General features: G+C 47.8%; 1 protein-coding gene across 1 annotated transcript; it reads right to left on the bottom strand.

Annotated features, from left to right (window-relative positions):
• Positions 1 to 4063: 4063 nt before the first annotated feature.
• LOC136513051 (SAGA-associated factor 11-like) lies at positions 4064 to 11831 on the bottom strand. The gene is made up of 3 exons (XM_066507051.1): positions 10614 to 11831; positions 10183 to 10527; positions 4064 to 4658 (listed from the first exon to the last, which is right to left on the bottom strand). The coding sequence occupies exons 1-3, from the start codon at positions 10653 to 10655 to the stop codon at positions 4467 to 4469; spliced, it is 579 nt and encodes a 192-aa protein (XP_066363148.1). The 5' UTR covers positions 10656 to 11831; the 3' UTR covers positions 4064 to 4466.
• Positions 11832 to 12854: the final 1023 nt, after the last annotated feature.

Here is a 12854-nt window from a genome sequence, read left to right as displayed (position 1 = left end):
GTCGACCGGGGCAGGAGTCTGCATATCCATCCACTCAACGATGAAATTAGTGAGGGCTTTGCGACTTGATCATGTGGCGGGGCCTAAAATCGATGGTATAGGTGCTGAGCTCGACCGCCCATTTGATGATGTGGCCGCTGGCTTCCTTATTGTGGAGAATTTCGTTGAGTGGGTACTCTATGACTACTGCTATGTTGTAGGCATCGAAGTAGTGGTAGAGCTTCTGGGATGTGACAAGAATTGCATTCAGTAGCTTCTGGACTTGCGGGTAGCGAGTCTTAGACTCATTTAAGACCTCGCTGATGAAGTAGATTGGGCGTTGAACTTTGTATGTGTGGCTGGCCTCGTCTCGCTCAACAATGATGGCGGTGCTGACTACCTGGTTGGTCGCTATGATGTAGATTAGCAGGGTCTCATCCTTTTGGGGGGTGGCCATGATCGAAGGTGTAGTGAGGAACCGCTTGAGCTTGGTGAATGCCTTGTTAGCATCGTCGAACCAGACAAATTTCTCTTGAGCTTTAAGTAGCTTGAAGAAGAGGAGTCCCTTTTTGCCCAGGCAGGATATGAAATGACTTAAAGTCGCCATGCACCCTGTTAGCTTCTGGACATCTTTGACATAGGTCGGTGGCTTCATGTTGGTCACCGCCACTCTATTCTCTGGGTTGGCTTCGCTGCCGCCGCGACTGATGATGTTGCATAGCAGTATACCAGATGAAACACCAAAAAACACTTGGTGGGATTTAGCTTCCATTGGTACACATTCAATGCTTTAAAAACTTTGGTGAGATCGGTGATGAGGGAGTTGACAATCCTGGACTTAACTACCACTTCACCAACGTAGGCCTCGACATTCTTCCCAATGGCAAGATGAAATATATGCCTGCCCCAGCACCATTGAGGTTGAGAGACCCATCGAAGTACATGATCCAGTGCTCAGGGTGGTCGACCAAGACATGAGTCTGCATATCTGTCCACTCAACAATGAAATCAGTGAGTTCTTGTGACTTGATCATGTGGCGGGGCCTAAAATCGATGGTATAGGTGCCAAGCTCGACCGCCCATTTGATGATGCGGCCGCTAGCTTCCTTATCATGGAGAATGTCACCGAGCAGGTACTCCATGACTACTGCAATGTGGTAGGCATCGAAGTAGCGGTGGAGCTTCTAGGATGTGATAAGGATGGCATACAATATCTTCTAGACTTGTGGGTAGTGAGTCTTAGACTCGTTTAAGACCTCGCTGATGAAGTAGACTGGGCGTTGGACTTTGTATGACTGGCTGGCCTCTTCTCGCTCAATGATGATGGCGGTGCTGACTACCTAGTTGGACGCTGTGATGTAGATTAGCAGGGTCTAATCCTTTTGGGGGGCAGCCATGATCGGAGGTGTGGTGAGGAACCGCTTGAGCTCGGTGAATGCCTTGTCAGCGTCCTCCGACCAGACGAATTTCTCTTGAGCTTTAAGTAGCTTGAAGAAGGGGAGTCCCTTTTGGCCTAGGCAGGATATGAAATGACTTAAAGGCGCCATGCACCTTGTTAGCTTTTGGACATCTTTGATGTAGGTTGTTAGCTTCATGTTGGTCACCGCCGCTATCTTCTCTGGGTTGGCTTCGATGTCGCGGCGACTAAGGAGGTTGCATAGAAGTATACTGGATGAAACACCAAAAACACTTTGTGGGATTTAGCTTCTATCGGTACACATTCAATGCTTTAAAAACTTTAGTGAGGTCGACGATGAGGGTGTCGGTAGTCTTGGACTTAACTACCACATCATCGATGTAGGCCTCGATATTCTTCCCAATTTGGTCCTTGAGACAGCGTTGGATGGCTCTTTGATAAGTCGTGCCCGCATTTTTGAGTCTGAAGGACATGATCATGTAGCAGTAGGCGCGGAAGGGCATGATGAATGATGTCTTGATTTGGTCTTCTTCCTTCAGCATGATCTGGTGATAACTAGAGTAGCAATCTAGAAAGCACAGAAGCTCACAACCAGTTGTAGAATCTACGACCTAGTCGATGCGAGGTAAGCCAGAGGGGTTTTTAGGGCAGTGTTTGTTGAGATTGGTGTAATCAACGCACATTCCCCATTCTTTATTCTTTTTTCTTACAAGAACCAGGTTGGCCGTTTGGTTTTTATAAGTCAGATAACTTATTAAGCCCTGAAAACTAGTAATTTATAAGTCATATCTATTTGGTTGTAGATAACTTATAAGCTCATTAAAGGTGTGGGCCCCACGTAAAAAATAGTGACTTATAAGTTTTAAGTAGGGGTGAACTAACTTAAAACTTATAAGCAGGGTTGACTTATAAGTTGGTGGTGTTTAACAAAATAAATCACTTATTTTATTTTTTTAATTTATAAGTATGTGACTTATTTGAACCAAACATGCCCTCAAAGCATAAAGATACTCTAGCGGCACTGCTGCAGTGTGCAAACTGAGATAGTTGAGAAGCACATGCCCCTCTTCTCGGATCATGACAAGAAACCGTACGTACGTGCGTATATTTTCTTTTAAGGATTTAGGATACGCATGCATCATGTTGGTGTTGGCGAATTCCCAACCAGAAATATCTTGCTGGGAGCCTGGGAACTGGCCGACGTTGTACAGCACGGCAAGGCCTGTGAGCAGGCACAAAGGACAATAAAAAGAAAAGAAAACCTAATTTGTTCGCCACCATAAGCAGCAATGGCTGGCCTGCAATTCGCTTATTCACGTGCGCGATGATGGCACGGAACAGCTCAGCAGCTTGCTCGGTCCGTCTCACTTTCCTTCTGGCATACCCAGATATGGTTAAAGATGGCAACGGGCCCTGATACCCGACGGGTATTTAATCCATTAGAGGACGGGATGTGATCATATCTTTATCCGCGGGCATCTAAATGAGAAAGAATCCATACCCGACGGGTATAGCGGGTACGGGAACGTTCCCTGTTTACCCGTCCCCGTTACCCGTTGGGGAACCCGACTATTTGAGCTGTCATGCGATTATTAGGTCCAAAGAAACTCAACATAGGTATTTTAGTCCAAATCTGAACAGTCATATATATAGTTTGTGTGTTCTAGGAACCCTCGTTCAATTTTTCCTCACAATCTCCGCTGGCAGCACAAGCACGCCTGTCTCACGAGCGCTCGTGTCCTTCGCTTCCTCAGTTCGGTCTCTCTGCCACCTTTGCTCGTCCTCCTCGCAACCTCGCTCCTTCTCCTCGGCATCTCCGAGACTCCGACACTTATACCCGGGTGAAGAAGAAACGTCTCCGATTGCAAAGCTACGACCCCAAGTATCCTTGTTTATCGGGTATCTGTTACCTGACCGATACCCGACGGGTATGGGGATGGACAAAAATCTATACCCGAGACAGTTAATGGGGATGAGGACGGAATGAATTCTCCGTAACAGGGAAGAAAACGTTCCGGCGATACCCGACGGGTATATCCCCGTTGCCATCCTTAGATATGGTATAGATGGCTGTGTTTAGTTCCTCCACTAGAGTTTACTTTCTATCACATTGAATGTTTGACACATACCTAGATAATTAAATATAGACTAAAAAAATAACTAATTACACATATTACAACTAATTTGCAAAACGAATTTTTAAGTCTAATTAGTCCATGATTTGACAATGTGAGATACAATAAACATATGCTAATGACTAATTAATTAGGCTTAATAAATTCATCTCGCAAATTACTAAGAACTTCTATAATTTGTTTTATTATTACTATCGAACACTCTCAAATAACACCTAATATGACATCCCTAAACTTTACTCCCTGAATTTAAACAAGCCCTAAGTCATACAAAGTGCTCTACAAAAGGTAGAGTAACAAACTAGTACTAAGGTCTTGTTTAGTTGACGAAATTTTTTAGAAGATGGTACTGTAGCACTTTCGTTGTTATTTGACAATTAGTGTCCAATCATAGTCTAATTAGACTTAAAAGATTCGTCTCGTGAATTTTGTCTAAACTGTGTAATTAGTTTTATTTTTTATTTATATTTAATGCTTCATGCATACGTCAAAGATTCGATGTGACAAGTAATCTTGAAAAAATTTTGTAAAATTTTTGGAACTAAACAGACACTGAATACTGATCGAATCAACAAGCTGTACAAAAGGTGAAATCCACTGATCACCAGGTGATTTTCTCGACGGGCTTTAAAAGCAGGATTCAACCTTCACACATGGCTCCTAACCTTCACTGATCACCAGAGTGGTATTCGTGGTTCATAGGCCATCGCCCTGTTCGCTTAGACTTGTTTGACTGATAAGCCATGGCTGGCTGATTTAGGGTGAGAGAAAAATACTGTTTGTTAGCTAAAAAAGTATGGTTTATAAGCCAACCAAGCCCAAGCGAACAGGATTTCATGCCATCCACGGCGAGGCAACCTGAGTACAGGCTGAGTCAGGCACCCCCTACGGCACAACAACACAATCAAACCTGAGAACAGGTTCAGTCAGCACCCCTACGGCGCATGGTTGCTGTAATCTCCCCTTGCGCGGCCGCTGCCACCGTCAGTCACACCATTAGGGATGCTCCCCCTGTTTGGGTTTGCCGTGGTGGGGTATGGAGAGTAGGAAGTAGCAGCGCTGCCATTGCTGCTTCTCGTGCGCCCAGCTGTACTGCTCCTTGTAATTTTCGTTCGAGCTCTCCGCCCCTGAAATAGCAAATGATCAGAGGTGTCAGTGGACCAGAGCCTTACAATCTGTAGGACAAAAAATAAAATGTATTTTCTTTATGCAAGAAATACTAGTTCCAAGTTCCAACAAGAAAGTAGGTATAGTTGACACATAAATGATTGGACAATAAGACAATCATTAGCATGACCAAAATGCTGCATCTACATGAAGCTATTTCCAATACTCCATTCTCCAACTAGTAAAAACTAGATTAAATGAGCTTTGCCAAACAGGGCCCAGGGCCCAGACAGGGAAAACCAGGATGTAGTCAACCTAAGTCTACAGAAAGGGAAAGGAAATTATCCCAACCACTGCAAATGTAAACCCAAGATGAAGAGCTTCCCAAAATTAATGCAATTGCAAACAAAAAAGAAGAGTGACCATCTGAGGCATGTTGACTGGTTGGGGCAGCAAGGATAAAAGTTCACATCGATAGTTGGGAACTGGTTACATGCCATGAGCCCCATTCAAAAGCTGGACAAGAGCATCAATCCTCAAACCTATTATTGTAGTGTAGGAGATGATTCTTTTGAGATGCTGACAAACTCAAGTTCTGCATGGATGGTCTTAAGGAATTTTTAAGACCTTACCTTTATAGTTGAGCATGCTAGAGAAATGTGGTTGTTTCCATCTGGGGTCAACATAAAATGTTAAGAACTTACCATGAAAATTCATATTCCCCTTCAGCATGAACACCAATTCGTACCAACCGCTTGATAAATTTGTGTCATCTCATTCCAGTACCATGAATTCAATTAGCCTCTTGGATTGCTTTATCCATTGTCATGTCATAATGTAGATTTGCACCAAAAATCAAGTACGGAGTACATAATCCAAAAGGTAACAGAGGCGTGCAAAGGTTTCCTCGGGCCAGACAGACATTGGTCCTCGAGTGCAAAGGCAGAAGGGAGCTTGACTGCAAGACTCACCCGTCGAGCAGATATGAATAGTGAAGCCTGAACTACCACGAACAAAATCGAATCAGGTGCCCAAACTTCTGATTACAAATAGATCTGACAGTGATCATAATTTTAGCTGAGCACAGAAACCTACTAATATTTCAATTGAATTGCTTAATCAGTAGCCAATCTATGTAATAGGTGTGGGGTGATCACCTTGCTTTCACAAACACCTCTTCAGTGCAAGCAAGAGGATAGCAGGCTAGCTTGTGAGGAGCCCCCATGCACTTAACTTGGTCATCCACTGGACATCAGAAAACCATCTAAAGCTGAGTTGCATACTTCGATCGGTGAAGTGGCGGATAACCCTCCAAACTGGAAAGTGTCCCTCATGAACCGTGTTGGGTGGTGCTGACTGCTGTCCCCACCTATCTCATGATTGCAATGGATCTCCCCAAATTGGTGATTAGAACCAACAACAAGAGATGGAAGGTTTTCTATGGACTGCACAGGAGAAGGCAAATGGTGGCATTTGTCTTTCTCTTGGGAACAAGTGAATTGGCCACCCCAAATATAGGGGTCTTGGACTCTTGGTATTCATAACCTTAAGGTCTTGGGGTGGTGTCTTCGCATACGGTGGCTTTGGTTGGAGAAAACTGATGCTTCGCGACCATCAGCAGGTTTGCCCATTCAAGTGTTGTGCAATGTCCAAGCTTTATTCAACGTGGCCATGAATTAATTGTTGGTAATGATCAATCCACCCTGTTCTGGTCAGATAGATAGACGGCAGAACAATCTCTGATTTAGACCCAAATCTCATAAAAAGGATCCCCAAAAGAACCATCAAATGGTGCACTGTGGCTCAGGCTTTAGATAATGGCAGTTGTGTTGGTAATATCAAAGGGGCGCTCACTGTTCCTATCCTGAGAGAACACCTATTTATCTGGGATTTGGTGGATGGCTTGAACCTGAAGCAAGGCATAGAGGATCAACATCGATGGAGGCTTTCGAGTTCAGGCAATTATTTAGCAAATCAACCTACAGCGCCTTCTTCCTCAGGACAATCCATTTCACTCCGTGGAAGAGATCAAGAAAATTTGGAAAACTTACTCCTTTATGCTGCGAGTTCTTCATTTGGCTTGCCATTAATAACCGCTGCTGGACTGCAGATCGCCCCGCTAAACGAAGGTTGCCACACCACACAGATGCCTGCCCCATTGTGACCAAGCTCAAGAATCAATCCAACACATTCTAGTCACCTGCGTCTTTGTCTGGCAAGTATGGTCCTTGATCTTTCAGAGGCCGGGTTTGATTTCCATCTCGTCACAGCCCAACGCCAGCCATTTCTCAAGCTGGTGGTGACATGCAATCAAGTAGGTGCAAAAGGAAATCAGAAAAGGGCTCAACGCCCTTATTATTCTAGTGACCTAGGAAATTTGGAAAGACAGGAGTATTTGTATTTCCAATGGCGTAAATCCCAGTGTCATATTAGTGTTGCAGACCGCGGCAACTGGCAAACTAATCAAAATGGTGTGTCAACAAATGGCATGAAAGGATAGGTCTTAACAAAATTTTGTGGAAAAGAAAACACCCCTTCTATTTTGTGTCAGCGACCTAGTCAATGCCAAATGTGGGCACATGGCTTTCAAAAGCCAAGGTAGTATTTTCAGCACTATTACTTAACAGCTGATCACCATCTGTAAGGGATCTTGGCTAGCAAAGCCTGAATGCCAAGATTGAAGGTACATAAGTGATTGGCATCCAAAGTAGTGGTATAAAGGGATTATCTCTTTCTTCCAGATCAATCCAGAACTTTACAGAAATTTAGGAATAAGAATGGAGTTTCGAAATATTTTAATTGGATTCACACCACATATACCACTCTAGAATTGAGTCTACAGCTTGATCATGATCCGCAAGAATGATTATGATGTAGCTATAACATTTCTTAGATATCAAGGGTAGTGATTTTTCGAACATGGCATAAAAACCAGTTTGTAATGATAATTCCACAGACTAAATTCTGCTCTCTTTGTTCTGAAATAGAAGTTACATTAGAAGGTGCGGTCAAACCTAAAAACTTTGACCAAGAATACACACATATTTTTAGAATTTAGTACATGGAAATGATGCTAGTAAGTCCATAAAGAAAAATTGTACCATTATTTTTTTTAGCAATTTTCACTGCAAAATATCTATTAAAACGAATGGAGACTGTGTAACTGTCTTAAATGACAAGTAAAAATTGGTGAGCAACCAATCGTTAACCTGTTTAAGTGTAGAAATAATTCTACATTATCACATCTTTTGACTTAAAAGGTATAAGCATCCAATTTAAATACATTGAAGTTAAATGGTTTGAAATCATGTCCCAAATGCTATCATTTTAGCTCTGAAGTTAATGTAATGGTAGAGGGGGAGGCAAACTATTTCTAGCAATTATCAAGCCACCTGGCATGTGCACAACGTAGGATTTTCAAATAGACAAAAGTATCCTACAGCTATACATAGAAGCAGGTACATAATTAGCCACATGGGCATAACACTAGAAAGAAGCTAAGGTGGATGACCCTACAAATAATAGGCTTGACTCAAATCCAGGTTCACGGTTAGAATGAAAAAAGAATAGAGCTCATTAAGCTGAACTCAACTAATTTTGTAAGTTCAAGAGCCCAATGTAGCTGCTATTTTTTTTTTTAACAAAAGGCAGGAGCTCTGCCGCTCAATTAAGCCGAAAGAATATTATGTACAAGAAGGTTAGCCGGACGAGATGCCAGAAAGGCACCCGAAGGGCTAACCACCCCACGCGACGCAGCTGAGCACAAACACGACACACTGCCATGGGTCATCGTTGCCGAGCATGGAAGCCAAGCTGCCAGCAGCTCCGACTTCCCATGGCAGGCCACCCACTAGTCACCCCCCAACGGGTCTGAAGCTAATGGCCGCCACCGGTCATCGTTGCCAGGCTCAAACACCGAAGAGCAGCTCCAACTTCCAAACGCAAACCATCGCCCCGCATCGAAACCGCGACAATAATCCAAATGCGACGCCTTCAGGAAGGGAGTGACGCCAATGGCGTCACCGTCGCACGTCCAAAGTGGACTGAGTTTTCACCCTTGGAAGACATGCTAGTGGGGAAATACGACGCCCCCAATAGGGAAGCGGCGCCCAACGGCGTCGCCGTCGCCAAGGCTTCGCCGGGTCGCGAAGCCGGACCCGTGCCAGCCTTCACCGCCATTGCCGTTGTCCCGGTGCCCCACGGAAACCCCTTAAGAGGGGCATCGACACGCCGGCTGCACGTAGTAGCCGCACAGCTGCGTCGGCCGCCACCCCCTCCAACGGGGCCACGCAGAGCCGGACCTGACTCTGCCGCTCGCGTCACACCGCCGCACGCTGAGGCCGCATTTGACCAACGTCGTCGGCTCTGGCACCTGCCGATGTCGCTGCCGTCATCACAGCCAGTGTGCCCCACCATGTCGGGCTCCGCCCCATGTCCTGAGGCCGCCGAATCCAGACGCCAAGCCCCGAATCCGGCGCCCCCTGCCGACGCCGATGCCTCCGTCTTGACCATAGCTGCAGACACCGTTCGCCTTGGCCGCCAGACCGGCCGCCGCAGGCAGGCTGGCCGGCAGAGGTCGCTGCCCCGGGCACAGCCAGCCCCTGAGCCGCAGCAGCCAAGGCCATGAGGGGAGGGACGGCAAAGAAAAGCACCGCCCCCCAGCGCATGCATGGGCCCCGGCCACCGCAGCCGCCGCAGCAACCGCCGCCGGCCGCCAAGGCAGATCCGGCAGCCTAGGGTCCGGATCTGGCCCCCCGGGCACCGGATCTGTCCGACTAGGCCCCGGACCGGCGGCCTCAGCCAGCGCCGCCACCGCCATCAGGAGAGGAGAAGGGGAACACGCGGAGAAGAAGAAGACCTCGCCGCCGTCCCCTGCGCCTGCACGGACACCAGTCGGCGCTGCAGCAGCCGCGGCAGCCACCTCGTCAACCACCACGCCGGTCGCGCGGGGCCGGACCGCCGGCCTGCTGCAGGTGCGCCTCCAACACGAGGAGGGAGAGCCCCGCCGCCACCATCACAGCCGGCCGGGCGGCCATGCCGGCAACCAGCTCCGGCAGCGGCGCGGGGGCGAGGAGAGGGGTGAGAGGGAGGCGGCGCGGCAGGGGCCGCCGGAGTCGCCCCGCGTGAGGGAGCGACGCGGGCGTCAGTGTAATGTGGTCCCCAGACCTCATTTTGCTTGTAGCTGCTATTTTACCTACTACTGTGCATTACAAACATATACAAAACTGAACTAACTGCCTGCTTATTTCTTTTTCGGGCACTGACCTCAGCTCACACCTCACAGGTAATAAAATTGCAGTGAACACCTGCAACAATCATCCTCACAAGAGCATTTGTCCTGCCAACAATAAAATTCTTGGACACAGCAGACGACACAGCAGACGCAGAATCCATTTAATAATTCCTTGAAAAGTCCAATCGCCCCCTCTCTTTCGGACTCAGTTCAACGGCATAAACATACGAACGCTAGGAGCAAAAGGGACTAAATATGAGGCAGCCGAGATCCAAAGGGACGGGACTGGCAACGGTGGTGGATTGATTTACCTTGCCCATGCATTTCTCGAGGTGCGGGGCGAAGCGGCCGGCGACGACAGGGCGACCGCAGTTCATACACTCGACGACATCGGCGGCGATGGCGGGGTGCGTCTGGCCGAACACGTCGACCCCGCCCTTGCTCCCGCCCTCCTCGGCGGCCCCGCCTCCACCGGGGTGGTGATGGTGGTCGCCTCCGGCGGCGGCGGCGGCCGCCGCACGTGCCGCCCAGACGCGGAGCTCCTCCTCCTCGGCGTCGACGCTGCGGTCCAGGCCGAGGCGCGCGATGCGGTGGCACTCCGACGCGACGTCCGCCACGGCGCAGTCGAGGAGCTCCTCGAAGCAACTGAGAGCCAGCTGCCGGCGCCGGGAGGTTTACCGGTCAGATCGCGGATCGAGAGAAATTGGGAGTGAGATCGTGAGAGGGAGGAGGGGAGGCGTACCTGGGATCTAGGGCTCAGGGGAGCGTCCTTGGACGACGACATGCCGCCTTTCGTTTCGTGCTTCCGGCCGGTTTCTGACGTACGGAGTACCCACTACTCCGTGCTCGGCTCAAGACGCACAGGGGACACTCATTCAGGGTACGTTTGCTTAGGGCCGGGCTGGTAGGGCCCAATAGCCATAGTGCCAGACTGTGCATAGGTGATGGCCCATGCTACCCACAAGACCCAGCCCATTCTGGCGTAGCCTAGCCCAGGAGAGCGAGCTCTCCTTACCTGCCCCCTACGCCCTAGCGCTCGACCCCGACGCTGCACGACTCGTCGATCCGCCTCCCGCACGCACGAGCACTGAGCCGCCGCCGACGTACGACGGAGGAGCGCCGCCGCTTGCCGGTCGCCGGTGACGAACCTATCCTTCACCGGTTGGGCCGAATTAACAGGGAGCGGGTCTTCATAGCCCAAAAACAGCAGTATCCCTAGGTTCAGCCCCCGCCGCGCTCGCGTCCCGTCCCTGACTCGAGCGGCCGCCGCGCTCGCGAGTCGCCCCGTCGCCGTCCTCGCGTCGCGAGTCGCGACTGGCCCCGGCGCCCCGCCCTCCGCGGCCGGTTTCGCCGCTACGCCTGGCGCCCTCCGCCGGCCACCTGCCCGCTTGCTCGGCGCCGGTGCGCCCCAGCCTCAGCCCTTCGGAGTCCGGCCTGACGGCCTCCGCGTCTCCTCATTTGGGCGGCGTCCGGCGGCCACAGCCAGCCGCCCAGCGGGCAGCGGCCAGGCCCATGGCGGCCAGCTCCTCACTCTCCTGTCTCCTTAGTGAGGTACTGAGGTTGTATTAGTGATTCAGACATTCAGTGATTTCATTTTGCAATATTTCATATGTAGGGAAACTGTTGTATGTATACAGAGATGGAATCCTCATAGGGTTGTAGTTTGTTTTGTTATACATTGTGTGTCCCACAAAGAGGACGAGTTCTTTATCTATTTTGATTTCTAGACGAAGATTTTACCTGTTTCATCAAAAATAATGCTTTCACCTGTCTCATAATTTTAGTAACCTTGTATACACTGCATTCGTTCTGAATCCCTATACAGCTAATATAGTACATACATTCATATTGTTATATTAACTTGCTAATATGAACACGGTCAGATGGATTGTATACTTGCTCATCTTGTTTAACTGATGGAAACCTTATACTGTCTATGGCTAGTATGATTTCTAGCCTCCTATTATTTAGCGCCCCCCCCCCCCCCCCCTCCCCTGGTCTGTTTCTGGATCCTCCACTGTGGCCAGCGATTGCATTTGCAAGATAATTTACTGCTTTTAGAATATGAATTATTATTTTTATTAAAAATTGTAAAAGGTATCTGCGTATACCTGTATCTGTCGATACCGATACATGTATCCATATCTAGCTGTCGTTGCTTCTGTGCACAAGAAATATTTTTCTTTCGTGCGCTCTACCGCCAGATTAGATTGCCATGCTATGCCAATCACTCGCATCGCCTGCTAATCCTCCTATTGTGTACATAGTCGTGTTGCTTATCTATTGTTCGACATCTACGTGCATGATGAAAGGGAAAGTCTGCCTTGAGTTAATGATTCTTTGAGGCTGTAGTCTTCCTTGCCTTCAGGGGTGTATATTTTCTCCTTTTTAATCTGTAAACTTTGGCACTTATGGTTTATTGCTTTCTTCTAAAATAACCATCCATTTTATGACTTCCAAAAAAGAAAGATGTTATACACCATTCTTATATCATTAGGTACTCGTTGAATCTGATTTGTCTTGTTGGTTGCTGATTCCGTATTACAGATGAGTATTGACTGATTGTTTGATCATACTACTGCCTCTGAACAAATAACCTATTTCAGGGCAATACATTCGTATTATGAAAAAAATGGAAATTTCAAGTGTTCATCATTAGCCAAATAATGTACTTGAAGCTCATAATTTGTTCTGTTTCATGTTAGCGTTGACACTGCCCCGCCCCCTGTTTTGATTTTGAAACAGGCTTCTGGATGGAGCTGGTACCATGCCACTATTTAATTAAAAAAAGAAACACTTATCGGAGATTATATGTGCTTTGATCAGCAATTAATAGAAAAAGGCTTAAACTCATTGTGGATCCAATTTTATCTTAATGCTAGTTGCTCCAATTATTTATTTGTTTGGTTTAATTGGGAGATTATGCATGTCTATAGCTTCTGCTCTCAGGTTAGGGTTGTTGAATTGGAGTGAATATGTGTGG

This window comes from Miscanthus floridulus, chromosome 16 (genome assembly GCF_019320115.1).
Source record: "Miscanthus floridulus cultivar M001 chromosome 16, ASM1932011v1, whole genome shotgun sequence".
NCBI classification, from domain to species: domain Eukaryota; kingdom Viridiplantae; phylum Streptophyta; class Magnoliopsida; order Poales; family Poaceae; genus Miscanthus; species Miscanthus floridulus.
Note: the sequence above shows the minus strand (reverse complement) of the source record. Positions and strands in the feature narration are given on the sequence as shown.